The sequence below is a fragment of the Athene cunicularia genome, assembly GCF_003259725.1.
Source record: "Athene cunicularia isolate RWA chromosome 8 unlocalized genomic scaffold, athCun1 chr8_part1, whole genome shotgun sequence".
Taxonomy (NCBI): domain Eukaryota; kingdom Metazoa; phylum Chordata; class Aves; order Strigiformes; family Strigidae; genus Athene; species Athene cunicularia.
Window position 1 is genome coordinate 10,479,400 of NW_020799109.1, and position 26,467 is coordinate 10,505,866.

Consider the following 26,467-nt stretch of genomic DNA (forward strand, 5'->3'; position numbering starts at 1 on the left):
CCCCCCCTCTCCAAAAACCAGACAAAGAAGAATTTAGGCTAAAGGGAAAAATTTCAAACCTGTATTCCTAAAACTGGGCACTTCAAGTCTGGGAGACTAAGCAAGCAGAGTGACTTTCCTACAAAGTCAACAAGCAGTAGCTCTCTAACAAGGTCTCAGCTCATTTTGGAAAACATTATTTTATACAGTTTGAAAACCGAATTAGCACACTTCAAATCCATTGTGTTCTTGTATCAGAAGTGATTTCATGTCAAAGTTAAAGTTTCTTGGATATACTTCCATCTCAAATGTTGAGATCTCTTATTACTTTTCCTCTTAAGTTTTCTAGGATATGAAAATGCCTGGCATCTTATCTTGATGCTGGTTTAGATAGTAAGTGTATCTGCCTAGATTAGTGTTCATTAGGAGGTAGTTTGCCTGATGGACAGTCAACTGTGCTGTATCACACCTACTGACTTTTACATTACATACAGAAGAAAAAGTCCTGACACTAGTGCTATATAGGACTTGATTTTAGAGTGGTTTCCAAAAAGAAATATTTCAGAAAGTCTTCCTGGTTTCTCTGCATACTTGCTGCTACTTTGATTCATAACAGAGATTCAGAAAGGGCATTAAGAAGAGTGTGTTCAAGACAAAAGAGGCCAGGGAGAGATTCCAGCATTTCTTAGTAACTTACTAGTGTATGTGTCTGAAAAAAACAGATTGATAGATTCTGCTTAAATACTAAACAAATATCACAGCCTGTTCTCAAATTCACATCTCATATATGATATTTCTTAAGAAAATATTTGTGACTCTACTCTAAATTTCATCTACATTTGTCTCTTGAATAAATTACTTTTCCCAGGGAAGACTCCTAAATATAGTACTGGTAAGAGAACTCAAATTACAAGTAATTTATCTTCCTGTGCTCTACTGGCTACTCTTGGAGGTCACAAAGAATGTCCTTCTAATTAATAGTTTTTAATTCCATATGCAACATCGGAACAAAAAATGGAAATATTTGACAAGAAAGATGGCATATCACTGATTAGTTACCCTTGTTTCTAGAAGGCACTCGCATACTTCTATTAAAAGATAAGCTTGTAAAGCTTGAGACAGCATCAAAACCATTAAGAGCAATTTTTCATTTTTTAAATAGAGGAGAAAATCAAATAGAAATAAAATAAAATAAATATAAATGTTTCTACTGTGCACATTTCTGCATTTATTTTTCAAGCAATGATCATGTCAGCATCTTGTAATATGCCAAGCAAGGACATTTCTTTCACATTCTGAGGATCATCTTTATCACTTCAGTTGAAGGCTTGTACAGCTAATTTAAAATTTGGTAAATCCTACATATATATCAATTCTAAGAACAAAGTAAGGAGCACAGTGTAACTAAATGGCGAATTTCTACCAAGAAAAATACCTTGGTGAAACCAACTTTTACAATGTTATCACTGTCATAATCACACACAAGAGAACCAAGGGAGTTTGAAGTGAAAGGGAATTGCTATATATAAGTTTTATGGCCCTGCATTTTATCTGAGATTCTGATGAAAAAAGAAAATGTTTTTAATATACCATTTATAAGATCTTGTTAACATTTTCATTTTAAAATTATGGGTCATTGAAAAAAAAAACAATCAATGTCTTTACAGTAACTTCCTAGCCTTCCATGTCTGGGCTTATAGCATTGAAGCAAATATGACAGATTATTATGAAAACTTAAGAGTGGTTGAGGCTTTCATGAGCAACTCTGAACAATAACTTTGGTCATCTTTTTCCTTTCAACAGGCTGGATGTCACCTCTCAAGATGGAATGCTCTGCAAACAAAAGCAGATGACTCCTTCTAGCTGAGCTACTATCAATCTGCTGTTCTTTCTCAGTGTTTCCCTAGTTTTAATCTCCAGAAAGTATTTACAGAACATACTGCCATGTAGGAGAAGGAATGTCTGATTATAATGAAACAACAGTTACCTGTGTTACATGCAACAGTGATGTTCTTCCAGACAGGCTCCACTGTAGATGTGACATAAATGTTCAAGCTACTTACTGATGCCCATTAGGGCCATACCTGAAGCCTAACTGTCCTCTCTGGCATTTTGAAATATCAAAACCAATGTAGTTACACATCACCTACCTCCCTCAAGAATAACATCAAGGGAACACGCTGTTCAGGAAAGCTGTGGAATCTGCATGTGTGACCCCCCCTGAAAATCCATAGTTACTGTAGGCTGAACAATCATTCTTTTTTCTCTTCATGGACTTCACATCGATGACTAACAAGTAGTTACCCATTTGGTCTGAAATGAGCATTTCCCGGTTGCTGTCAGGGTAAAACTGGCAGTAATGTAAAAAAAGAGAAGAATCCTAAACATCTCATGTTGCTTTAAGCAGCAGATAGAGACCATAAGATGGCACACTGCACAGCTGACGGGCTGCCAGAGGCATACAGAAACAAGCAGGATGTTTCTTCTTATGAGAACTGCAGTTAAATCCTTGGCACAAATTAACCATGGTAGGTGACTCAAAACGAGATATTTACTTAAGTATGTTTACTTAATTTTATTTTACTTTGTTCTCCATCTCAGGTTCATTTGCAAGACCTAAGAGGACGGAATCCCCCAGAAAGAGTGGAAGATGGATATGGTAGCAAACTAGAAAGTGCAGAACAGATGATAAATGCAGAAAACATTTATTTTGAAACTACAAGGACCCTCTTACAAGTTAGAAAAGGTGAAAAACTATAGTCAGGTTAAGTTTCAGAAAGCATATTTTGATGTAGAGTATCAATATACTCAAACTCACTACAACGAACACTGACATTTTTCCTAATGATTCCCAGGTAAAGCCGTCCCAGGGAGTTACCTGCATGTCCATGAAGGGGGGAATGTGGTCGTGGGAGAGTTGGAGATGTGCTGGATGTTACGATCAAACTCTTTCTGTTGCTTGTCCGACAGCTGAAATGAAGAAAGATAAGCGATAAGGCATGGTCAGATGAACAAAAGCACCTGAAAGGCAAGTCCTGCAGAATGTCTTTCAGCTAAGGAGGAATCTTTCAGTATTTAGGTCAGTATTTCCTCATGCTCTCAATCTTGGTAGTGACCCTGCAAAGAAGTAAACACACAGGGCCAAAAGGTACTTTGTCAGTAGAAAGTGTTTTAATATGCTGAAAGCAATGTAAAAACTGTATCTCATGATGCACAGGCCACTAGAGATAGCTGACAACATGTTCCTGATTCACAAAATAGGTGCAACTCTTGTTTTACAAATCACACAAAAAGCAGAGAACTGTAAAATACCCTAGAGAGCTTCAGATATTCTTACCAACATGCAACTAGCAAATAAATCTGATATTCTTACCAATATACAACTAGCAAATAAATCCATTACCATTACTGTCTACTACTATAAGAAATCTGAGCATATTCCTTAGGGCAATGTTAAGATTATGAAGCAAAGCATTATCACAATTCAGCAGATGAGCTGCATTACTATTAAAACTTAAAACCTGAGTCTTTGTGAACACCTGTGGCAACACCAATAGAAAACTCTGCAAAGCAAGTTTCAGACAAGCCCCCTGCCCAAACAGCTCCATTCGCTGCCATGACTTTGTTCCAGCAAACAAAGTGACACTTCTGTTACCAGGCAGCTGATTTCTCCCACACCCCCCCCCACCCCGGAGTTTCAGAACTTAGCCAAATTAACAGAATTATGTGTTCTTCCATTTGCTTCACAGCCTGTGCCTGCTAGCAGCAAACATTTACCTCTGAAGATAACAGACGTAATTGTAACGGGCAAGAGAAATATTTTTTAAGTCATGGGAGCGTGAACAGAAGCAACCAGATCACAGAATCACAGAATCTGATATTTAAATCCCTTTCTCATCACCACTTTTCACTTTAAGCAGAGTTAAAAGCCCAAGTTCACAGCAAAATCTCACAACTATTGAAGCTACGTACATTTATTCATTGCACCTCTAACTTGCTTTCTAGATGGCAGAGACATTTCTGCTTACTTCAGCAGTTCTCAAAACATAACTAAAATCACATCGGTCTTGATAGGGGCTGGGTGAATAGACAGGAGCAAGGAAGGCTGAGCAGAGGCTGAAGGAGTTCGCTGGCCCAGCTCCAGAGGTGCCCTGCGAAGCTCCGTCGTGGGTTACCACAGGCACACACAAAGCCTGTTTGCTTGCAGAGCACCGAGTGCTGGTATCCGCTTCGGTCCCTCCTGCACTGGCTGATCTTCTGGAGCTGCCCAATAATAAACACGCTCAGACTGCCAAGAACTACAATTTAATGCAAAACTATTTTGCTGCCACAAGATACACTGCATCTGACCATTATTATTTGTAAGCTTTTTTATTGCTGTTCTATAGGAAACTAGAGAACTCAATGAAGAAAAAAATACAACTGAACTGCCAACTATAATAAACAGTAATAAAGTTGAAGCACCATTAACTGCTATTCAGGCTCTTTAGTGTACTTAAAGCATTTCTCAAAATTATCCAACTGATTCTATACAATCTCCATTTTCATGTATTATTCAACAACAGGCCATCCAAAAACTGATTGCCATTGTGTACATCATATGGAAAAACTAACAGCCTGATATTAAGAAGCTTAAAATCTCAGTTCATGGATTTTTTAAAAATATGTTTTCAGTTATTCTATTCCCGTAACTGTTGAAAAAAAACAGAATACTCAATTTCAACATTATCACCAGATAATCATTATGTTTATATTAATAGAAAAATCTCTCTCACAACACAGAAGTCCTGAGTATTCTAATATAATATATATTACTACGTAAGAAATTAAAAAATTCTGTGTATCTTAATACAAACTATAATATAAGAATTTAAGATCTTGCTCAATATAAAACACTAGTACAATGAGAAAACAGAGCTCTATCCTCCATGGTCATATCCATTTGCTAAAGAGAATTCCTAAAATACACTTTACCACAGTGATGTCTGGAGCTGGCTATGGAAACTTGGTATATTTAAACCACAGCATAACAGGGAACATGAACTGTCCCAAACTCAGAGCTTTTTAACTGCTCACCTGCATTTGCCAAACTGAACCAAGTTTTACAAAACAATTTTCTCTGCTGTATTTATAAAGATAAGGGACCAAAAGAGTTAAGTGGCTGAAGAGTAAGCACAGCTGAGACCCATAAAAATAGGTCAGGTGAACACAAATGTACCCAGAGGAGGGAATGGCTTGAGTGAAAGCTTAGCTCTAAGTTAGGAATAAAACATTATTCTCTTTACACCTTCAAAATTGGATAACTTTCAACTTCCCTGAATCTCTAATCTGGAAAGGGGGAACATCACTTAACCCTCTTTAGCCATTTCTATGAACCATGTGTGTTGGCAATAAAGCAAAGCTTAAACACAGAGGCTAAAAGCAGAATGTCTGATTTCCTGAATCCATGTTATACAATGAGAAGAATATACAAATAAAATCATACTCTCTACTGGTTGAAGAGAGTTCTCTGGATATATACACAAAACATTTAATAGAACTTGGAATCCCAGAGAAACTACAGAACAAGAGCGATGAAGTTCTGGTAGTCACAAAAATACAAAAAAGGAAGGGAGAAGGTAACATGAAGACTTCAGCTGGGCAACCTCCCCCAAGAAGTCACTACAACAGCATTTGAGCACCTCCTAAAGAACAGCTAAATATGAAAGAAGCAAAACTGGCTTTAACCAGGGCTTTGTGCCAAAGAAATTCATACTAGTCAATTTAAGTGTTGGCAGAAACAGATCAAGTGAAGAAAAAAATTATTTCCTGGAAGATGCACTTTAGCCAGACAGACAGTACTGAGCTACAAGGCCAATGATAATGAGGAGACCATATTGTCAATCCTTTCAATTGCATTAATTGCTTATTACTATTCACAAATTCTCAAACAATACTACATGTTTCCTTGTCCTAAAAATCATTCCATCTACATAAAAAAACAGGATTAGAAGGAGAAAGTAAAAAGGAAAAAGGTTACTTATATATCTTTGAATATTTTAAGTAGAAAAAAATAAAGTTCTTAACCAGCCCAGAGAGATTCCAAGCATTACTATTTGTTTATAAGCCAAAGTTTTGCTATTTTCATTAAATGCAAGGCAAGCCTTACCCTGACCCTCCTTTTCTCTCACAATTTGGTTTGGGTCTTGTTAACCTTTTTTTCCTCAGATCCCACTTCATAATTTCAGAGAATTAAAACCCCTACAGGTCTTCCAGTTCAGGCAAAATACAGTTTTAATAGCACAAAGTTTCTGAACTGCCCAGAATTGCAGGGCCAATCTCCAGGCAGTGGCATGCTCTGGAGGACTGTCAACATGCCAGTACCCCTGCTGCCACCCCTGCTCTCCTGTGCCACCCAGGTCACACACCCAACGCTGCCAAACCCAAACCTAGAAATCTGTGAGAGCATGAGAGCAACGTGATTTAATTCTCAACACCCACAGCAAAATGGATAGTTTATATAGAAATATTTGAAACAAAGCCTGTGCCATCACTATGGAAATAGAGCTTTTACTACATCTAGAGTTAACTTCTCTGCCTGCAGTAAAAATAACATTTGTTACGTGTAGTGAAGCGTTCCCAGCGCGTTCTTGAAACTGAACACTGCAGGACATCGGACATGGGTCTGGTAACTGGACACTGGGTTTGGACCCTCTGAAATGTACCCTGGAGCCTGCGCCCTTGGCCAGAGTTATTTATAAGAACATTTGGTAGTGTACCTGCGAGCTGCACGCAGCTCGAGGGCTCTTCAACTACACCCTAACAAACCCCTCTGCACCAACAGACAATCAGATGCCAAGCCTCTAAAACGAGCACCACTAGTACACCTTGTTTCATAGGCATATTCAGTCTGAAAAAACAAATCAATGTTTCAGTTTCAGCATAAATCAATACCCAGTTCTTTACTTTAGCAGTTTACTCAGGGGATATCTCTAACTCACGGAGCAAAACTGATTAACGTCCATGAGGCATTCATGGAACAAAAGCAAGGGCCATGGGAAAACCATTTAAAAATAAATAACCAACCACCACTATCAAGTAATTTCATAGTGTTGCTGGCTATTAGAAATCAATAACGATAAGGAAGTTTCTCAAAATCTCAAAACTTATAGACCTTGAAAATTTTCTCATACTTGAAGCTGCTGAATATGCAAGTAAACAAGATTAGCACCGATTGCACAAGTCTTCCCACAGACTTTGATAGAAATTGACTTGAAGGGAAAAGATGTACAGAAACAGTAAAGCTTAAATCAGTTTGGTTAGTAATCATTAAAACATTTTATTCATATTAATGATTTTTAAATACAAAGTTTTATTTTTGTAAACCACCTCAGGTTGTCAAGAGTGCTGGATTAACTCCTGCATTAACTCCTTTCAAAGTAACATTTCAGAAGTCCAACATCAGACTTGTTCCAGATTTGACATTTAATTGTGACCTCAAAGCCCTACAAGAAATGGGATCCAAATTTAAGAGCAATCACACCTAAAAAAGCTATCTGTGGTTATATATTTTCTTAAAATGGACTATCACCTAACCAGACTTCAATAGATTCTCATCTGATGTTACAGGAGTTTGGTTTCAGTTGATTTGCTTTACAAAGATTTCTTTATAAGAAACAGACATTTTAGAAATGAAAATAAGTATTTAAAATTTTTATTCACAATGGCAGAAAATTTACAAAATCCAAAATCTGCATGTCAATGAATGCACCAGCTGCTCAGCAATGTTAACTAGATGTGGAAGTTATTGTCTTAATTATAGTAATTCAAAGATGGAAGCAATTTTGTAAGCTTTAGCACTACCAACAACAGGGATAATTAGTTCTCTAAAATAGATAAGAATTAGTAAGCATCTGGTTCAACTGATTTTTTTTTTTTTCACGTTCAAGAATAGTTTAAAAGTTATTCATCCTAGAATAACCGGGGGGGAAAAAAATGTTATTATTCATGATGTAGGTTTGGTGGTTTGCACGTTCCTATAATAAACACTTCTCTTAAGGAAATACAGTTACACTCTCTTTAGACTTGAAGGATGGAAGCACAAGTCCTACAAGCAACTACTTAAAGATCACAGAGAGATTCTCCATCACAACAGACACAGAACTATTCTCTTTCCAGCGTCACCCAAGAAAACAGCATATATTTCCCGTCATGAAGTTTCATAAGCAGGGAAATATCCTTAATTTAGATTCCTTCCTCATTACCTTGTCCAGCCTAAACAACTATGGATTCTTTCTCCGATGCATCTCTAGACTCTTTCCCTGCCATCCATTCCTTTATAATGTCAAACCCCATCTCCCACAACCTTGAGACTGGGTTGCAGTATTCCTGTTTCTCCCATCCTATCAAGGAATTTCAAATAGGATTGAACTCCAGAATCTAAAGGGATTTAGCCTTAAAGAAAAATCTTTAAAGGAAAACCAACTGCATGAGTTCAGGATCCTCTTCCACAAGAAGCTTGCATGGACTAGTTACTACAACCATGACGACTACAACCACAAATGCAAGTTGTTCAACAACACAGCAGGCTCTTCTTGAATTTGCATTGCCTGTTCTTTTGAAGCTCATGAGAGGAAGAACACTGGACAAATAAGTATTTTTTTATAAATGGACACTTTGCTCCAAGTTTTCCAGCTTGCTGTAGGTGACAGTTGTACCGGGCTGCTGAAGACTCACTCTGTGTTCAAAAGTGTTTGTTTCACACCCTCCCTCCTTTTTTTTTTTAATGTCCATCTCATATTAATCCAGATATGTGCAATGTATGAGCTGCTTCAGAGGAAGATATTTTGCAGAGTCATCTATGAGGTATGTGAAAGTCCTCTTGGAAAGTGAAGACCACTTTGCCATGACACAAGAGAAAAATCCTGCCTGTATGGTTGAAGCCTTTCCCTTCTGTAAGATGTTAAGGGGCATTCCCACGCCTCATGCTGGTACGAGTAAACTAGAGTCACTGTGCAGATGACTGCAGAAAGATGTGAATTCTACAAGACAAGAAGCACCGAGATAAAAGATGTAGCCAACTTGTGAAGTGTGGTCTGCACCTCTATACAGATATCCAAAGAGAGCACAGCAGGTAAAAAACATGAAGAATGTCTTTTTTCACAATGCTGCACATTTCAGCATGCTCACAAACACATTAACTGAAGTGAACAAGGACTCAGCCATGCAAGAGTTACAAAGTATGTGGTAAGTTGGATGTAGACTGGTTCTTTTGTTTTAAGGAATGTTAACATCTTAGGAATTAATTTACAAGAAAGACCATTTTCTTTTCATCTAAAACAAGCTGTATGTTAGATAAACCCTTTTTATTTCATTTAGAGCTCAAATTCAAGAAGCAGTATCATCACCTCAAGCTAAGAAATTACAAAAGAAACGGCTAAAATTGCCAGTTAACACCAAATTTATGTCTAATTTCCCTAATGTTTGAGGCTGGTGCACACCTGCTTACACCACACTTTATAGTTCAGACTTTTTACATTATTAACAACATAGGAACAACTCTGCAAAGCCAAACAAAATGAAATGTCACAACAAATTACAATGACTGGTACAGCCACTCTCAACTAAATCAAGCCACTTTATTCTGAAATATTCCTCCCTCACAAATACAGCCCAAACCTACCTTTGTTCTTGTATGAAAAGAAAAAGAATAAGAAAAAAAAAAATCTCTGCTTATGGAGAAGAGACGCCCCAGAACAGACACTATTTAATGGGAGAAAACAGACACTGACTTTCTCAAGAATTACTATCTCCTATTTCAGCTGTGTTATGCATTATACTGCCATGAAGTTACATCACAAAGTGTGAAAGGATGATTTAATGAAAACTAAGCATAACTGTATTCTTTCATTTCCCATTTCCTCCAACTCTATTATTAAATGTTTCATGTAGCGTAACTGCTGTTTAAATAAGTCTCTACTCGCCAATTCTCATGGAAAATTGTCAGGGGGTTTTTCTCCTCAAAAAAATCCAAGCAAACAAATTCAAGAATGAGACAACAAAGTGATTTTATATTGTTTCAAATCTTTTAATCATGTAGCTTGCAATGGTATACAGGTATGTAACAAACCCATCCTTAATACTCTCCCCAAAAGATGGATCCAGAAAACTAAGCATAGGAGCTGAAAATGAAGAGAAACAGCTTTCCAAGATTCAAAAGTGAGGAGGTTTAATATAGATCTTGCATAAAGTAATATGAAAAGTCACTCCACTGCTTTGTAGGATATGTGAACATTTCTCCTCATTTTGTTTCAAAGCATTTTCTTAGTTTAAGCATCAAAAAGTTACAAATTAGCTCTTTATCAGCTAATTGCAGTTTCAAACCTCAGAGTGAGGATAAATTACGTATCTAATTTAAAAGCTTCTCCAACAATACATTATTGTAGAAATAATCTCCAGATCAGACTGTGTCAGCGGAGTTGCTTTTTCTGCAGAGAGCACAGATTTTCACATGGTTGTACAATAAAAAACAGAGAAGGAACATTATGAATGTAAATGGGATTAAGATGTCTGCAAATGAATTATTTGCCAAATCTTAAAAATACACATTAGGAAGGTTAGACCAACGAAACCGATACACATGTGTGATAAAACCTACACTTATCCTCTGTCAGATACTCAAATCAAAAGGTAATCTTTTCCCTAAAACAGCATCCAGGGTTTATTTACTAGTGATGATTCACAGCCAAAACCTTTTCAATAGATTATATAGAAGTTCATAAAAGATGATGTGCCAACAATACCTTTGTAACTACACAGATTTTCACAACTCAGTGGAATCAAAAAGCTATTCCTCTGGTTCATACAAACTGTCAGGTCTGACTGGTCTTAAATTATTGCTGGATAGGGGAAATGCCAATACAGACGCTATTCTAAGGAAATGCTAGTACAGACAGAGTATGGGAAATTAAAACAAACAAAAATTTATATATATATATGTATGTATGTATGTATGTGTGTGTGTCTGAATGCCGTCCTCCCTCCAAAAAAAGGGTATGTAGAAATACCTGTGGTTCAGCAGACCCCAAGCTGAATAGGCTTAGTCCATAGGTGGAAAGCAAATCTCCCCATCGTCAGCCAACAGCACTGAGGAATCCCTGCTGCTGGAGCTGACTATTCCCAAACCATATTTTGGAAGATACAGAGAGGCCCCATGCTTTCCTCAGCTTCACTGGAAAGGTTTTTCCCAGTTGGTGAGACTCATCTTTCCAACTATGGATATTAACAGTAACAACCCTACTGAAGAGTTTCAGGCTTTGTGCCTGCTCAGCAGAATTTTATGCTTATGGTATGCTTACATACTAGCTGGAACTACAGTCCTACTTTATTTTTTAGGCAAATTCTTAGGCTAACAAGTGTTTCCATCCCTGGTGCTACTTCTGTTTAGCAGATGAGCCTTACTTGCTGCCATCCTCAGCTCTCCAAGGGGCAAGATGGACAACATCAACTTTCCTAAGAACCATCCGGCATATTTAGCAAGCACTTTCCAAGCCATTAGAGTACAGAAAAGTCTGAACAGAACATGGCACTGTATCTGAACAATCTTGTCAGAAGAGCAGACACCAGGGAGAGTACATTGTTAGACAATAAATCACTCCCCAAGTCCTCATCTACAACAAACTCCTCACCATTTCAGGTAGCTTCGGCTAAAATCACCATCTGTCGATTCTTCAGTTCTACATGGCTTTTGACAGAAAAGCTTCCCAGATATTTTGGATCTATATCAGAAGCTAAAGGGACAAAAACACCCGACCTTTAAAAAAAAATCCACCAAGGTAAGCTACAACATATAATGTTTTGCACCACTGCTACATTTGACTCCTTCATCCCTCCTACCTTTTTAACCCATGCATCACTCCAATCATCATCTGCTACAAGAACCATGTTCTTTTATCATATTGAGACTGCAGCGCTCTCTTTGAATTTTGCAGAGCTTTAATATAAAGAAAAATAATTAGCAAACAGGTAAACAATTCACAAGTTCATCCCCTGCAGCAAAACATAGTACATCCAGAAAAATCAGTCTCAGTCTGCCTACCTTAAAAGATACTTTAAATTTATACTTTTGCTTCTAAACGAAAAGGTGAGAGCGTACCTTGTATTTGTTATACAAGACCCTCACCTTTTTAAAGCAATAATGTTTCCCAACTCTTAGCAGCTTCTTACAAAACAAAAAAACAAAACCAAAAACCCGCATCAAGGTTGCAATATTTCTTAAGAAGAGAACACTTCTAAAGGCAGTCCAATGAAGAAAGGTTCATTTTTTCAGGAGGGCAAAACCACTTTTCTGTGAAAGTATTAAAACGTGTATGTATGCACACAAAGACATCTAAGACATTCAGCCCCCAAAGGCCTTCAAACAGAAGCACTGAAAACAATTTGCCACTCACTGTGTTTGCACATACAAAGACGGGAGAAACACCCTCAAAAATATCTCTAAAAAATGTAAGCAACGCCCAAGAGCATTAAGGTAGGCTGATAATAGTTTAATGGACATATTAGAAAAATATCCAGATTTAACAAAACTTTAATCTCCACAAGTAAGCTACAAAACTTTTGACATTTGTCCAGGACTAAGCTGCCTTAGAAAGGCACGTGCTGTGCTTTGCCCATCTGGACTCAACAGGGGCTGAGCAGAGCTCTTCCCTACCAAAGCAAGATAAAGGTGAGATGCACATGCCAGCGTGCTGCTTTAATCCAAAACAGATACCGAGAGAGAATAAATACAGAGTTTGTTCCCTTCAGCTCTGAAAAAACAACAACAAAAACAACAAAAAAGGTGAGAGCATACCTTGTATTTTTGTTATACAAGACCCTCACCTTTTCAAAGCAATAATATTTCCCAACTCTTAGCAGCTTCTTACAAAACAAAACACCAAAACCAAAAACCCGCATCAATGTTGCGATATTTCTTAATAAGAAGAGAATACTTCTAAAGACAGTCCAATGAAGAAAGGTTCATTTTTTCAGGACAGCAAAAACTTTTCTGTGAAAGTATTAAGATGTGTATGTATGCACACAAAGACATTCACCCCACGCTGCTAATAAATATATGCATTGAATGGCAGAAAGGGGAAAAGGATACCTTAATAAGAGTTGGCCCTAGATGTCAAATAAGTTGACAGACAGGAGCTGGACTTCTGTAGACACTGAAAACACTCGGGGTAGCAAGTAAAAGTGGTATAAATTCATGTACTGGGATACAGTTGTTGCAAATCAAGTATTCAGTTATTGGTCCTTACTCATTTAGGAAAGCAGGTCTGTCGATAAACCATTGACTCAGATAAAAACAACAAACTTTACATTAAAAAAGTACTTACAAAAATACATTAGGTAACTACACTGTAGTGTATATCAGATCAAATAAGCAGTCTACTTTAAAATAATAAGAAAATATGCCTGTAGAAGGCATTTCAAGTTAATGGAGCAATGAAACCACAAAAGGCAGCAGAAGAGGGGGAGGTCCCGGGTGCAGATCCTACCTTGGCACAAAGAGCAGCCCTCAGATCTCCAGCAAGCCTAAGTTTCTGCAACAATCAAGCCTGATTACATGTTAAACCTCATTCTTTTGTGTAAAGCTTACTTGCTATCTGAGCCAAATGTTCATTATCCAATCACTATCAATTTTTCATACAAGGATGGCCATTCCAGTTTAATAACTATACAAACGCATACTACAAATAGATACACGCACGCAGAGTTTTGAAATTTTAGCAGCTCAAAGCTGAAACAATCATTCACAAAATTAAGCAGAAGAAAAACACAAATAGTAAAAGCCACGAGCTGGGAATTAAAGCTTGCTGCAGTATCTGCCAAAGGGTAAAGCAGTTCTGCCATCACTTAAAGTATCCTTGTTTTAAAAACTGTTCTACTTAGGAAGGCTGAAGATTAAAATCAATTCCACTTACAGAAAAATGGTAGAGAGAAGTACAAATAACTGAATGTATCAAAAATAAATGGATGGTAGCAGTGATGACAAAAAGGAATCAAAAGAAATTAGGAAAAAACTAAATCCTAGTAAAATCACAGAACCGTAATTTATGCAGCTATTAAAAAAGCTGATATTTAATAAATGTACCTCTTCTAAAATTGGATCAGAATGCAAATGAAGGAACCGCTAAAAGCTTTCTGAATGCTTTATGTACATATTCATAATTCAAGGAACTTGAAACAGGTAAGTAAGGTTAAGTATTGTTTTTACAAGTCATGTGCAACAAACTTTAGCACAATCTCACAAGCACAGGCAAATGCGGCCCAAATTTTCTCTGCGACAAAGCAGGGAAAGATAGGACTGTTGAATAAAATTAGCCTATTTCTGTATAAGTAAAGCATTGTTATAAAATAAGTTTCTGGGAGCCAGGTATTGTCACATCCCAGCTTTCTCGCCATACCAGTTCTGTTCCACCACAAAGTCTGAAACCAGCATGGCCAGCATGAAACAAAGAGACCCATGAAAATTGCAGAAAGTACAAGAATGAAGACACAGAGGAAGACAAATGCAAACACTTAGAGAAAGTCAGGTCTTCAAATTCCACAGCAATCATGCTTAATTTAAATTAAGTCTGCTAATTGTAACATACTAATTTACCATGCAATCAAGACTGGAACAAAATTAAAGGACAGGAAAACACACAATATACTGGAAATAAGTAATTTCAAATGCCACCACAGGATTCAAGCTAGTTTCCTTAGACATCAAAGATTCAGGGGAAGACTGTTCTCATATGGGCTTGCAGATCATTTTAATCTACAGAGGCTCACATCTCTTTGGGTCCCAACAGCATTCCTCTAGTACATGCTCACTGACAGCATCTTATGATACCAAAAGTAACTCCTTCAGCATCAAAAAAAGCACATGAAGTGAGGTTTACATCTTCTATTAACTATGAAGTAGTTTAAGTTATATGCTTAGTACTACGTAAACACAGCAGGCAGTAATGGATGTGGGGAGACTAATGCAAGCATCATACCGCTATATAACATTTGCTTAGATTTTCAACACATGACTAAGCTTTGTCTTTATATAAAATATCACAGTCAAATACTAACTGCTCAAACTTCAGGCAATTTTATGGGAAAGAACACAATTTATTAAGCTTACAATCTCAAAACATCTCCAATTTACTGCACAGCACTGCATAAAATGACAGCCAAGAGAGAGTAGTATCAAGTGGCTTGGATTTCACATCTGGCAAAAGGACTCCACTGTGCAAGGCTTGTAAGCATTCTCCTTCTGAATCTTGATTCCCTGGACCCCTTCTACCTTCATCCAACACAGTACCAATAGCAAGCACACCAGAACAGTCTTTAAAACTAAACTTTTAAGAGGTTTGGAACACACTATGAAATTTCACCACTGAAGTGCTTATCCCTAAAGAGCACTTAGATATTACTTTGTAGTCCTCAAAAGAATAGGAAAAAAAATAATTGGGCTATGGACTGGGAAAAACTCTTCAGGGAATATCTGATAATTAGCTACATATGTAGACTCAAATAACTTCAAAGGTGTTTTCCTTAATGCTTTAAAAAAATGTATACTTTCTCAATATAGTAACTGAGACGGTGGTCAATACTAAGTGTTCAGCACTGACCAAAACCATTTGTGTTCGTGTAGGTGTATGGTAATAGAAGATGACACGTCACACTGTTTCTCAGTTTCTTAAATAAGGTCTGCATTTTATAAAAAACGTTTTGCCCCAAGGTATACAGTTCCTTGTTAACATCATCATTCAGCTGTCATTAAGGTAAGGGGAATCCCAAGTGCACCAGAGAACATCTCTCTCTGCTCTTCACCACAACCCAGCGCCTCTTCGAAGAGAAAGGACCTGCAAAGAGTAACATCACGACATGGGCAAGGGGTTGTCAGAACCAGACACATCTACAAGTCCACCCCAGAGCTTTAAGTTGATGTGGCTTCAGATTTAAAATTCACTTGTCAGAGACAAACAACAGTTGAAATAAGCAGATGCACAGACTTTGTAAGGATTCCAAAACCCAAATGTGTCGACTTTAATTAAACACAAGAACTGCACATTTCCAGGCCAAACGTGTGCCAGTATGTACTTTTTCTGTCTTGCTTTCCATAGTAGCACTGATCTGAGTGTCCTCTGTGAAGTTCAGATTCTCCCTTCTCCTCCTACTTCTTCTGAAACCAGCCTCCTCGATATTTCATTTTGCTCACTTAAAACATCAGTGTAAAAATGTTTTATATTCAGCAGCCTCCTTCATGAGAGGGATCCAAATAATTAATGAAATCACCCACCATTTGTGTGCTGCTTAGTTGCCTCTTCACAAAAGTTCTGACTTGAAAAACTGGTTTGTCCTGGGCAATAGCCAAGTGTTCATGCAAGAGAGTTTCCTTCTGAACAAAGAGCTTTCAAGGCTTAAAACTTCAGTGTTAACCCTGTAGGACACTTCGGCGTTTAGTCTAGCAGGGAAACAGCCAAGAGTATTCAAAATGAATTTAAAATCTGATGTACACAGACAAAATCCCAACTAAACTAGAAATTACAAACAATCCAGGTGTATTCCCTGAATCATTACACTTATTTTGGATATTAGGAGGACCTTCCTTCCATTCATGGGGCACCAGTCTCTTTCATTGTATTTAAGTAGCACAAATATCCCATAATGGAGAGTGTACTGGAAGCTCCCCAAAATTAATCCATTAGTGAGCAAAATGCCCATTATGTTTTCATGCAAACCAAACTACTATTCTCATAAAGAGCTTTTCAGAAGATAAGGTAGAATTTTTTTCTCCCCCCAAGCAGTGTTTTTCTCCTAAAACCATATTGAAATACTAGCAAAAGTAATTTGAATGAAATTTCCTCTCCAATTAGGAGTGTCAGGAGGCCATTTAATATGCTGAGCTAGGCAAAATAATTGAGCTAAATATTATCAAAAGCATCAGATTTCCAGGTCTTTCACATCCTTCCCAACATAAGGGAAACATTTCTTACTTTATCCATTTGAGCAACGAAATATGTGGCATGACAGCTGTCGCTTTAAAGTTAATTATAGCATAGATTCACATTTTTAAGATTAGCTTTATGTTACCACAAAAACGTAAGTATCCTGCTAGCATCAAACTAATTGTTTTTCTTCAAAGTGACAGTGTATATATGGAGGAGGTGGCATCCTTCTGATACACACAGCTTTTAATGTCAATCTAGATGAATCAGCATAAAAAAGACACTGAATACGTCTGAAGGGATATGTATGGACTCACTGTCTAGCACACTATTGCTATGGTAGCTTAAAAGTTAGCATGAATACACCAATGCATCAGAGAGCACCATTTACATGCTCTTGGCTCCTGATTATTTCCCACTCATTCATTTACATCCCAGTGAAAAGTGATTTCTTACTGTTTGTGAATATTTCAATAATGAAGAGTATTCTTCTCAATTACCAAGGAACTGTTTATAATTAAATACAATTATTTCCATAGAATCAATTATTTTAGAGGTGCCTTGTTCCTTAAAGATTGTTTTACACATTAAGGGTAGTTAATTCCTGTGATTTTAACAAATTAACAAATTACTGAATCACTGATGCCCTTTCACTAAAAGAAAAAGATGAGAGAGAATTAGAGCATCAATGGCAATCGGGAACACAAAACCAGCATGTCCTTCCTAATAGAATTCCACCATTGTCATCCCCCAGAGTTATCTTTCAAGTCACTTCAATACAGAAATCTTGCCTGTCTTAACTCTGCAAAAAGAAAGTCAGTAAACAAAAGTGAAATTACTAAAATCCACAGTCACAGCCTGCTCCACCCAGACAGGATTAAACTGCTGAAAAAATGAAGAAACATCCGAAACCATCATTCTAAGTCAGTTTTTCAAGACCAACACACACCCACTTGGCACAATTCTACACTGATGTTAATATCAAATAGCAAGAGCATATTCAAGATATGCCCAAAGCACAAAGAAACAAAAGGATTTTAAACCAGAGACATTTAATTTAAATACGTCAGAATGATGCTTTATCTTTCGATAATCCACTTTCAATGGGTAACGCTCAGTACAGCTGACACTAGAATACCAACCCCACATGCCCTTTGAACCTAGGAATACTCATATTTCTTCTATAGTTTAAAATTCTAAATATTTATACAGAACCAGTTTGACATATAAATCTGATTTATGTATATGTCACCCCTTCCATGACAAACTTATGTGTTTACAGTTTGCTCTTGACTTTCTCTATCCTTTCGGGAATAAGCTAAAGAAGAAACAATCCAGCCACTTTGACCGGAGGAGCAGATGGTTCACTTTTACAGTACCATTAGCTGCAGCGAGAATCCCACCAGCTGCACGAGAGAGCTCATTTCAAGAAAATGTACCAAGGAGAAAAAGGAGTCTTTCCCATTTGCCTTCTAATGTAGGAAAAACCATATGGGAGAGAAGCCCTTTAGGATTTTTAGTACGTATCAGAGGACATCATTATAGAGAAATATGCCATAGCACTGTAGTCAGAATAACACTAGTAACCCATCCTTGTGATACAAAACCACATTAAAAACTAAGAGAAATCAAAGGTGGAGGAGCCCAGAATTAAGAGCACACAAGCTATCACAAATGCAGTAGGAAGTTTTCCAAACAGATCAGAGGAAAATTGTATCAAATATTTGACACAGCAAAATATTCTCTGCTGCTAAAAATGCCCAATATTTCAATTAAAGAAGAAATTTAATTGCAATCGTAATTTTTAAAAGAAGTTTACTAAGAAGTGAACATTACGCTTTGAAAGGGGGGCAATTAAATTGAAAAATATTTATTCATTTAATAATATGGTACTTCATTCCAACTGCCCAGATGCCACAATCCTGAGAACATTAACACAGAAACGCCCAGGTCCCAGCACTGCAGTGCACTAGATGTGCAGTGACCTCTCTCATAGCCCAGATACTCTTGGGAGCAAAGGTACTACATGCGTGTACACGTTTTCAGAACCAATGCCCTGGTGAGAATCACAACGTCAGTGTGCTGTATTAGCTGATTTATCACAGTACACGTAAGACCAGCCCAACCTGCCTACCCACCTCCCCCAAGACAGTAGGCAAATAGCTGGTGGGCCGCCAGCGGAGCGTGGCAGAAGGCGATATTCCCAGCAAACTGTCACACATGCTCAAATATTTCATTTCTAAGGCTGATTGAAGGTTGTGACTTCCGTGCTGTGCAAAATAGGATTTCCACCACATGACTGTGCAGCAGCTCTTTGCTATGAATCCTCATAGAGCTGTTTGATCATTTTGAAATATCTAATAATCATTCATGTGATTAAATCAATAAAAAGTCATCTCTTTTCCATTAAGATGTGCAGCAGATTTACAGATCAATTTCTTTCTTTTCGTACTTCAACTACTAACAAATAAATGGAATTGTAAATTTTGAGTAAGAGTTTTCTGACAAAATATTGCACCTGAAATCATTAGTAGCTTGCAAATTGTCTCTGTCCTTCATGTCTATTTTTAAATTCAAAATGGCACACTAACAAGGTATTGAAAAATAAAGATGCTTCGGGTTTGTTCTGAGAAACACTGCAGGTGTCCACTCTGTATGGAAGTCCATGATTGTTGCATTTTCACAAAACACTACCTTTATGCACGCTGAACACCGTCTAGAATGGAGTGAGCTTTAGAAAAACAAAGTTCTGCAAGATGGAGCAACAAATGAGTTCCTCCATAAGCTGCAGGTCTATTACAGGTTGTTTTCCTATGGAACAGTGTCCTCCTTCACCAAAGCCCCCCCACCCCCACCTGCACTAGCCCAACTCCATCGCCCCTCCTGGCTCTGCCCATCACACCTTACTCTCACAGGGAGCCAAATCTCATTACACCATGGTGCATTCATGCTCACCAGCTGGTGGCCAAGAATCATTTAAAAGCCCAGTCCCACCTACCTTTCCTTTGGAAATAGAGGCACAGGAGAGTAATTTGCCTCAATTTCCTCTCTTCAGTCAAGTTCAAGAAATCCATAGGAAATATTGAGCTTTAACTCTGCCACTTCTGTTCCTCCATCAAACCATTGCTGCAACTGCTCAGTGAGTGTGAAAGTTACTGCTGGAAGCAGAGATATGGACGCCCAACCTGAATCTCAAGCAGCTCTTTTCCTCTAAAAACCAGGCTAAAGAAAACAAAGCTTGTATTTGAAAAGAGTAGCATCTAAAATAATTCTTTGCAACTAAGATATAAAGTTATTTGCAAAATCTTTCTTCAACAACAGTAAAATTTCTAAAAATGACTGTTAGCACAGAAGACAACTTTGTTAAAATTTAAACCACAGATATGGAACGAAGCAGAAAATAAGCCCGTCCAATATATTACTATGTAAAAGCTACAATCCTCTACAGAAGTATGAATATAATTTCTGATAGCTGATGAACAAAATTCACCCTAAAAATAAAGTCAAGGTTGATATTCTCAGTCCTACATAGATTTTTAACTGTATCAACAAATCAGCTGCTTAGAAATTCTGATACTAGCTGCAACTATTTACTCATAAACCTGAATATACTGCTTTAGTCAGGATTAACTACCTACCACATTCACTACTAAGTTTTCAGGCTGCAAATGTTAAGCTCCACAGAACATCTGATGAGCAATAATTATGCTGCTATTTCCAAGTCTTGAAGGGACACCACTGTACTGAATCAGATCTGATACCATTTATTAGTTCACACACTTCAATGTGATTTTATCAAAATCCAGAGAGTAGTGTGAATACAAACACTCATCCTATTAATCACTACGTTAACGCATTTACATCTCCAAGGAAAAAAAAGCTAAATGTATTAAGAATTTTTTAAAATTTAAGGTTATGTATATTTTGAAGATGACTGTAAGTGCTATAACTCAAAACATTTGCAAGCCCTGCCTAGTGCTGCCTATATCATCATAATACTGTTTTGCTACTTTGAATACTAAAGCAGCTTGTTCTCACTAAAGCATCTATCCATCGTTTTGTAGAAACAAACCCCTTATCACATTCACATACTACGAGAAGTACGGAACAATGCATTTAAATAAATACCTTTAAAAAGAATGATCAGTGGATCTGCACATTATGAATTTTACTAACGAACACAATTACAAATCATTAAGAAATTAAGAAATCATACCTAACGTGCTAGGAATGTTATTTAATCTGTTAAAAACAGAAGAAAGAAAGCCTCAACAGTATTAAACAAGTAGCTGAGAAAAACATCGTAAGAATTACTCGCAAAATCCTTAGATTACCTTTTGGATCGTCTCAACATGCTGGTAGCAGGCAGAGAGAAATTGGACAGCACTGTCCAAAAGGAGTCAGACATGATCTTTAAAAGCTTTCATTGCTGGGAAAATACAGCACAATCAAGCCACTAGCAATAAATAAGGAACTAAATAATACCAGTGACAGAGCCAATGCAAATTCCCTGTAGACCTTGCAAGCTGTTCCATTAATGTGAGACAGGCAGGCAAGCGTACATATTGCTGCTGTTTCCACTGCCTCTGTTTTCTCCTGGCTCCATCCCTGCTTCCCTCCCTCCACCTTAGGAGGCAGTGCAAAATGAGATATTTATTCCATTCCTAACATACACACTTTAAAACTGGAGTTCGTTGTATACAAAATATACACACATTATATAGATCTCCCTGTGTTCACCCGATTACAATCAACAGATTTTAAAGCAAAACCATAACTGGGGCTGTCTTTGCAATCCTGAATAACACAGGGTTTTTAAGCTGTGTCTGCACAGACAGCACCACTTACTGCCTAGTTTGTGTTTTTATTTTGAAATGGTGGCCCTTCTGCTTCCTAACTACACGAGGCACATCAGAAACATTTTGCCTGTTTTTTTAATCTTCCATCTTTAAACAAATCCCACCTTTTATCTTAAGTAACCCAAGTGGTTTTTAAATTTTAAAAAAATGAAGCTTACAATGCCACCTAAGATCAGTTTAAAAACAGAAATCCATTTTCCCCCTGAAGTCAGCTGCACCACATACACGTCAGTCACAGTAAACACAAACTCCTACATAGCACCTGGTGCCCACAAAACAACTCAACTGGCTGAATTCTGACAACAAAATGCAGACGGGACTCATGTGTGATGCACATCAGACGTTTCCCACACACCCCCCTGCACATCAGCCACAAGTTCACTTTTCCTCCTTTGTGCCTGTAGAAGATCCTTGCCGTGTTTTTGCTTTTTCCAGGGTTTAAACAAAACCTCATTGTAGCTGATTTTTTTTTTTTTTTTTTTTTTATATTTTCTTCCTATTGTGGCTTTTTTAAGCACTTCTGCCAGTAGGAAAGCTAATGACGTTCTCATATTTCAGCCTTCTGGAGTGGCTTTTTATCACAGACATGAGAAAGATGACAATCAACAGCTGGCACTGCCTTCCATGCACAATACAGCCCTTAAAAAATACACATAAATGTCTAGGAGAAAGAACTCCCAGTAGACTCCCTTTAGCTTTCCACAGAATCACATGAAAGAATTAGATGGCCTTCATAACTTTCCATTAAGTAATGGCACATTTTTAATACACACATTTATCAAGAATCGCAGTATCTGATTCAGCAAAGTATGCCCTTCCATCTGAGCTTCAAACCAGGGAAATGTGATTTTGCGTGCTGCAGAAACCGAATCTCTGCTCAACACAACCATCTCTTCTACCGCTTTTAAACATTTGTATCAAATGAATCTAAATCATATTCTGGTTTGATTTCATAAAGTTAATTTAGGAGTACAACTAGACAAAACTCTGCCACTGTCTACTACTGATGAGAAAGAATAAACACGTTTCTTTTTGAAGCCACATAACAACATGTACCAGTCAAGTGTAGAAACTGATGAACAGCATTGTAGCATTATATTCAGGATATTATGTGAACTTCCCATTCCAATAAACTCTAGCTTTGAAAAAGTATAAAAATACTCAGATTTACTGTCAGCTAAAACATGAATTGAAATTCCCAATCAAAAATGGAGGGGAAAAAAGTGCTCAGTTAACTAACGAAATAAATGCATCACAACAAAAAGATATTCCTGACTGTGTATAGTTAGCAAATAAGATCACAACCAGCTAAAACCTCTAAATTTATTTTAATCGTGCTTTTTTCAAAAGTGATTGAAAACCCAGCAGATGAAGACACAGCACTCAGTCACTGTACTCAGCACCAGCACTTTCATGTCTCTTACAGGAAGGACACAAAAAAGAGAAGCCATTTTAGGAGAACACTCTCCATGGGCATGAGCGAGGGACTGCTCTATGGCAGCATTAACCCAGTGAAACCCTGTCCTTGGGAACAGCAGGCACCCCAAGCAGGCAAGGGAATGGGGTGTTTGCTATCACTGGAAACCCATCCGTCCACCTATCTTGTTATTCCATGTGGTTCTGCAGAGCACTTACCCAGGAACTGCAAAAAGCACTTTGGAATTATATAACACTGGTTCACAAACACCAGAAATTTCTTTAACGCTTCATATTCCTGCTTTTCAAAATGCCTGTTCCACATGCCAATAGCAAAATATGTTTGCAAATCAGCATCCACAAAGTGCTCATTTTGGGACTGTCCCCAAACATAAACTACAGAGAAATTCAGAGTACCAAAAAAACCGTGAAGACACGTTTGGACGATGAAGACGTTTGGAGATGCAGTTTTTGCTAGAAAAACAGAACAACGCATCAGGTATCTTTTAAAAATATGTCATGTCTTAAAATACAATGCCAACATTTGGAGAATGTGCTTTAGTTGTAACAAATTTATGAAGCATAAGGATTTTCTTATATCTACAGTAACAAAAATCCATCTAAGGAACTATATTACTCTGTCTGCAGGATTACTAGAAACTTACCACTAGTTCAAAAATACAGCCTTCAGCATATCAGAAAGCATGTCAAGAAAAATAGCACACATGCAAATAGGTTACAAGATGAGTTTTCTGTTTTATTTAACTCAAAAACATTAATACAGCTTCGTGCATTCCTGATCCTGAGCTATTCCAAGACTGAAGAAACCTCTTTCTATATAAAATTCTTCCACTCACCTTTCAAGATATTCAGTCTCCATCAATCTCCCTAATGTACTTTCTTCACTTCATGCCCAAATTGTCCTCAGAAAAGACCACCTGCAGAACATTCGGCAGCTCCTCTGATGATGGAGTATTTCTCTACCAACCAAATGTGTAGTTTTCAGGGTCCTTCTAATGACACCACATCCACTGGACAGTTATAAATAGTCCATGTCAACGACTACCCCAATCTCTCATCTTTACCATTACCAAAGTAAGAACATTAATTAAGCCTGACATTAAATGAGAACGTAATTAGGCAAACAGTTCACACAAAACCCACTACTTTCTGGACTTATTTCACAGCAGCTACACTTATTAAATAAATTCACTTGGTATAAGACCATCTTCTTTTAAACAAAATATGTCATTTTAAAAGTAAGCTGTACTCCTTGTAAAGTTTGAAGTACTACCAAGGAGATCACTGAGGTCATTTTGAAAAAGAATATCCCAAAGGTCAAAACTCTTGTGACTGACTACATTTTAAGTTGACTATATATCAAAAAAGTTCCCACAAAATATTCTTGACTATATTTTTTTAATACTTCAACCAGGACGAAAAATGTAGTAAACCAGTAGTTTTCAAATTAAGATAACTTTCCTGAGTAACGTTATGGTAAAGGAAAACTTAGAATGGAAACCAGCTGAAAGACTAATTTGAATATTAGAAAGAAGTAGGTTCTTTCCATCACTTGAATGGTTACATTGTATTAAGTGGCACATAAATATGTGATAGTTTCAGACTTTTCTTAATAGTCATATAACTTTTTTGAATAGCCTAAAACCCGCGAGTTATTCTGTAGAATTCTCCAGAAATTAAAACCATTTTATTAGCAAAATTAATGTTTGGAGGAGTCACAAAAGAGAAAATATATTCTTTCTCTATAAGGAGAGTATCAATTTTATTTTAAACTTTAAATGGTATACCCAACTAGCACAGAAAATTATTCTACCTTAAGTAAGTGTAGATCAATGCAGATGATCTGAAGAGGTATCTACTGTATGCCACTAACAATATAGTTAAGGCTGTGTAATGTGTAAAAACTCCAGTGGAAAACTTTGGTCTTTCAATATAAAGAAAGGAAAAAAGTTCTTCCTATATGCTTCTAAAAAAAGCAGGGTTCCTTTAAGAGAAAATTACATGAAAGATATGTGTGGAGCTATTTGGGGCATCATTATTATTTGAACAGTGACCTACGCAAATGAAGAACAGACTGTCTTCGAGCAGACTGCAATCTCAAGACATCTAAGTAACAGTCTGACAGAAAACATTGTTGAACATATATTTAAGGTCCATTTTTGTTCTGTCTTTATTTTCTAGGTTATACAATCTCACATTTCTTCGGTTTTTGGCAGAAACCACCAAGCCAGTACAGAACTAAAGAGGAGCCATACTCTTCTACTACAGTGGTTCATGCAGATTTCCGTTCCTACCTCTATGTAAAAGGGCTCCCAAACACACGTTTATCTGAGATTAAACTAAGACCTGATGGTCAGATAATTCTGGGGAGAACCACCACCAAACTTCCCTCTTGTGTGTATTTCCCATGCAGGGAACATCATAGTGACTGCACTAGGTAATGATTCAAAGGATCAGTAACATTTACTCAACTAGCTGTCAGGCACTGCAAACTCATATAACTGAATAAAAGCTGCCAACATCTCATGTAACTTTAATCCGGCACAGTTACTGAATTAACAGGGGTTACCACCACAGTGGACAGCCCGAAATACAATCTAATTCACTGCAATATCACTGCACAGCTTAAGCATAAGCAACTGCTCTGATTTCATAGTCCTAAAACAACTCTTACAAAATTGTACTCGCTTAGATACAGAGGATGTTAACTACTGCTCTATCATCACAATTAGTATCTTCTAAATGAAAACAATACCAAATAGTAATGAGAAGCAAGCACTGCTAAAACACAGTTAATTGTGCCCCAAATCCTATGAATATTTAATAAGAAAGATTCTGTCTTTGTCTTTCTATTTACAGAAGTATCACTTAGTAGTATGCTAACATTTCATACAACTCTTCCCAAATAACACTAGTAAGATGTCTGGCAACTTCAATATAACAGAAGCTTAACATTATTTCAAGCTCACAAAATTGATGACTGGGCTCAGATGCCATGGAAAGGTCAATTATCCTCTTTAAATAAGTTACTAGAACTTGCATTGTTTCCTTAGACCTGTTGTCTTCATGTATGATTCAAATGTCTGTTGTCTGGTTTAATCAAATGTAACTTCAATACGTGATTCAAATGCCATAAAAAATGGGAAGTGTTATTTGAAAAATAACAACACTGAATATTAGTTCTGAAAACCTCACTTCATATTTATACCGAAATCTTCTAACATTTTATCCACAATATTCTTG

General features: G+C 37.2%; 1 protein-coding gene across 7 annotated transcripts in view; it reads right to left on the reverse strand.

Annotated features, from left to right (window-relative positions):
- The window catches only part of MAST2 (microtubule associated serine/threonine kinase 2), a 195,984-nt gene that overhangs the window by 64,409 nt on the left and 105,108 nt on the right, over positions 1-26,467 (reverse strand). For 5 of the 7 annotated variants that reach the window (XM_026853582.1, XM_026853583.1, XM_026853581.1 and 2 more), the window contains one exon: positions 2,858-2,949. In XM_026853582.1, coding sequence (XP_026709383.1) covers positions 2,858-2,949 — 92 coding nt within the window. Of the gene's footprint in view, positions 1-2,857; positions 2,950-21,262; positions 21,494-24,060; positions 24,102-26,467 lie in introns of those variants that run through there. The other 2 variants (XM_026853587.1, XM_026853584.1) reach the window with 2 other exon arrangements.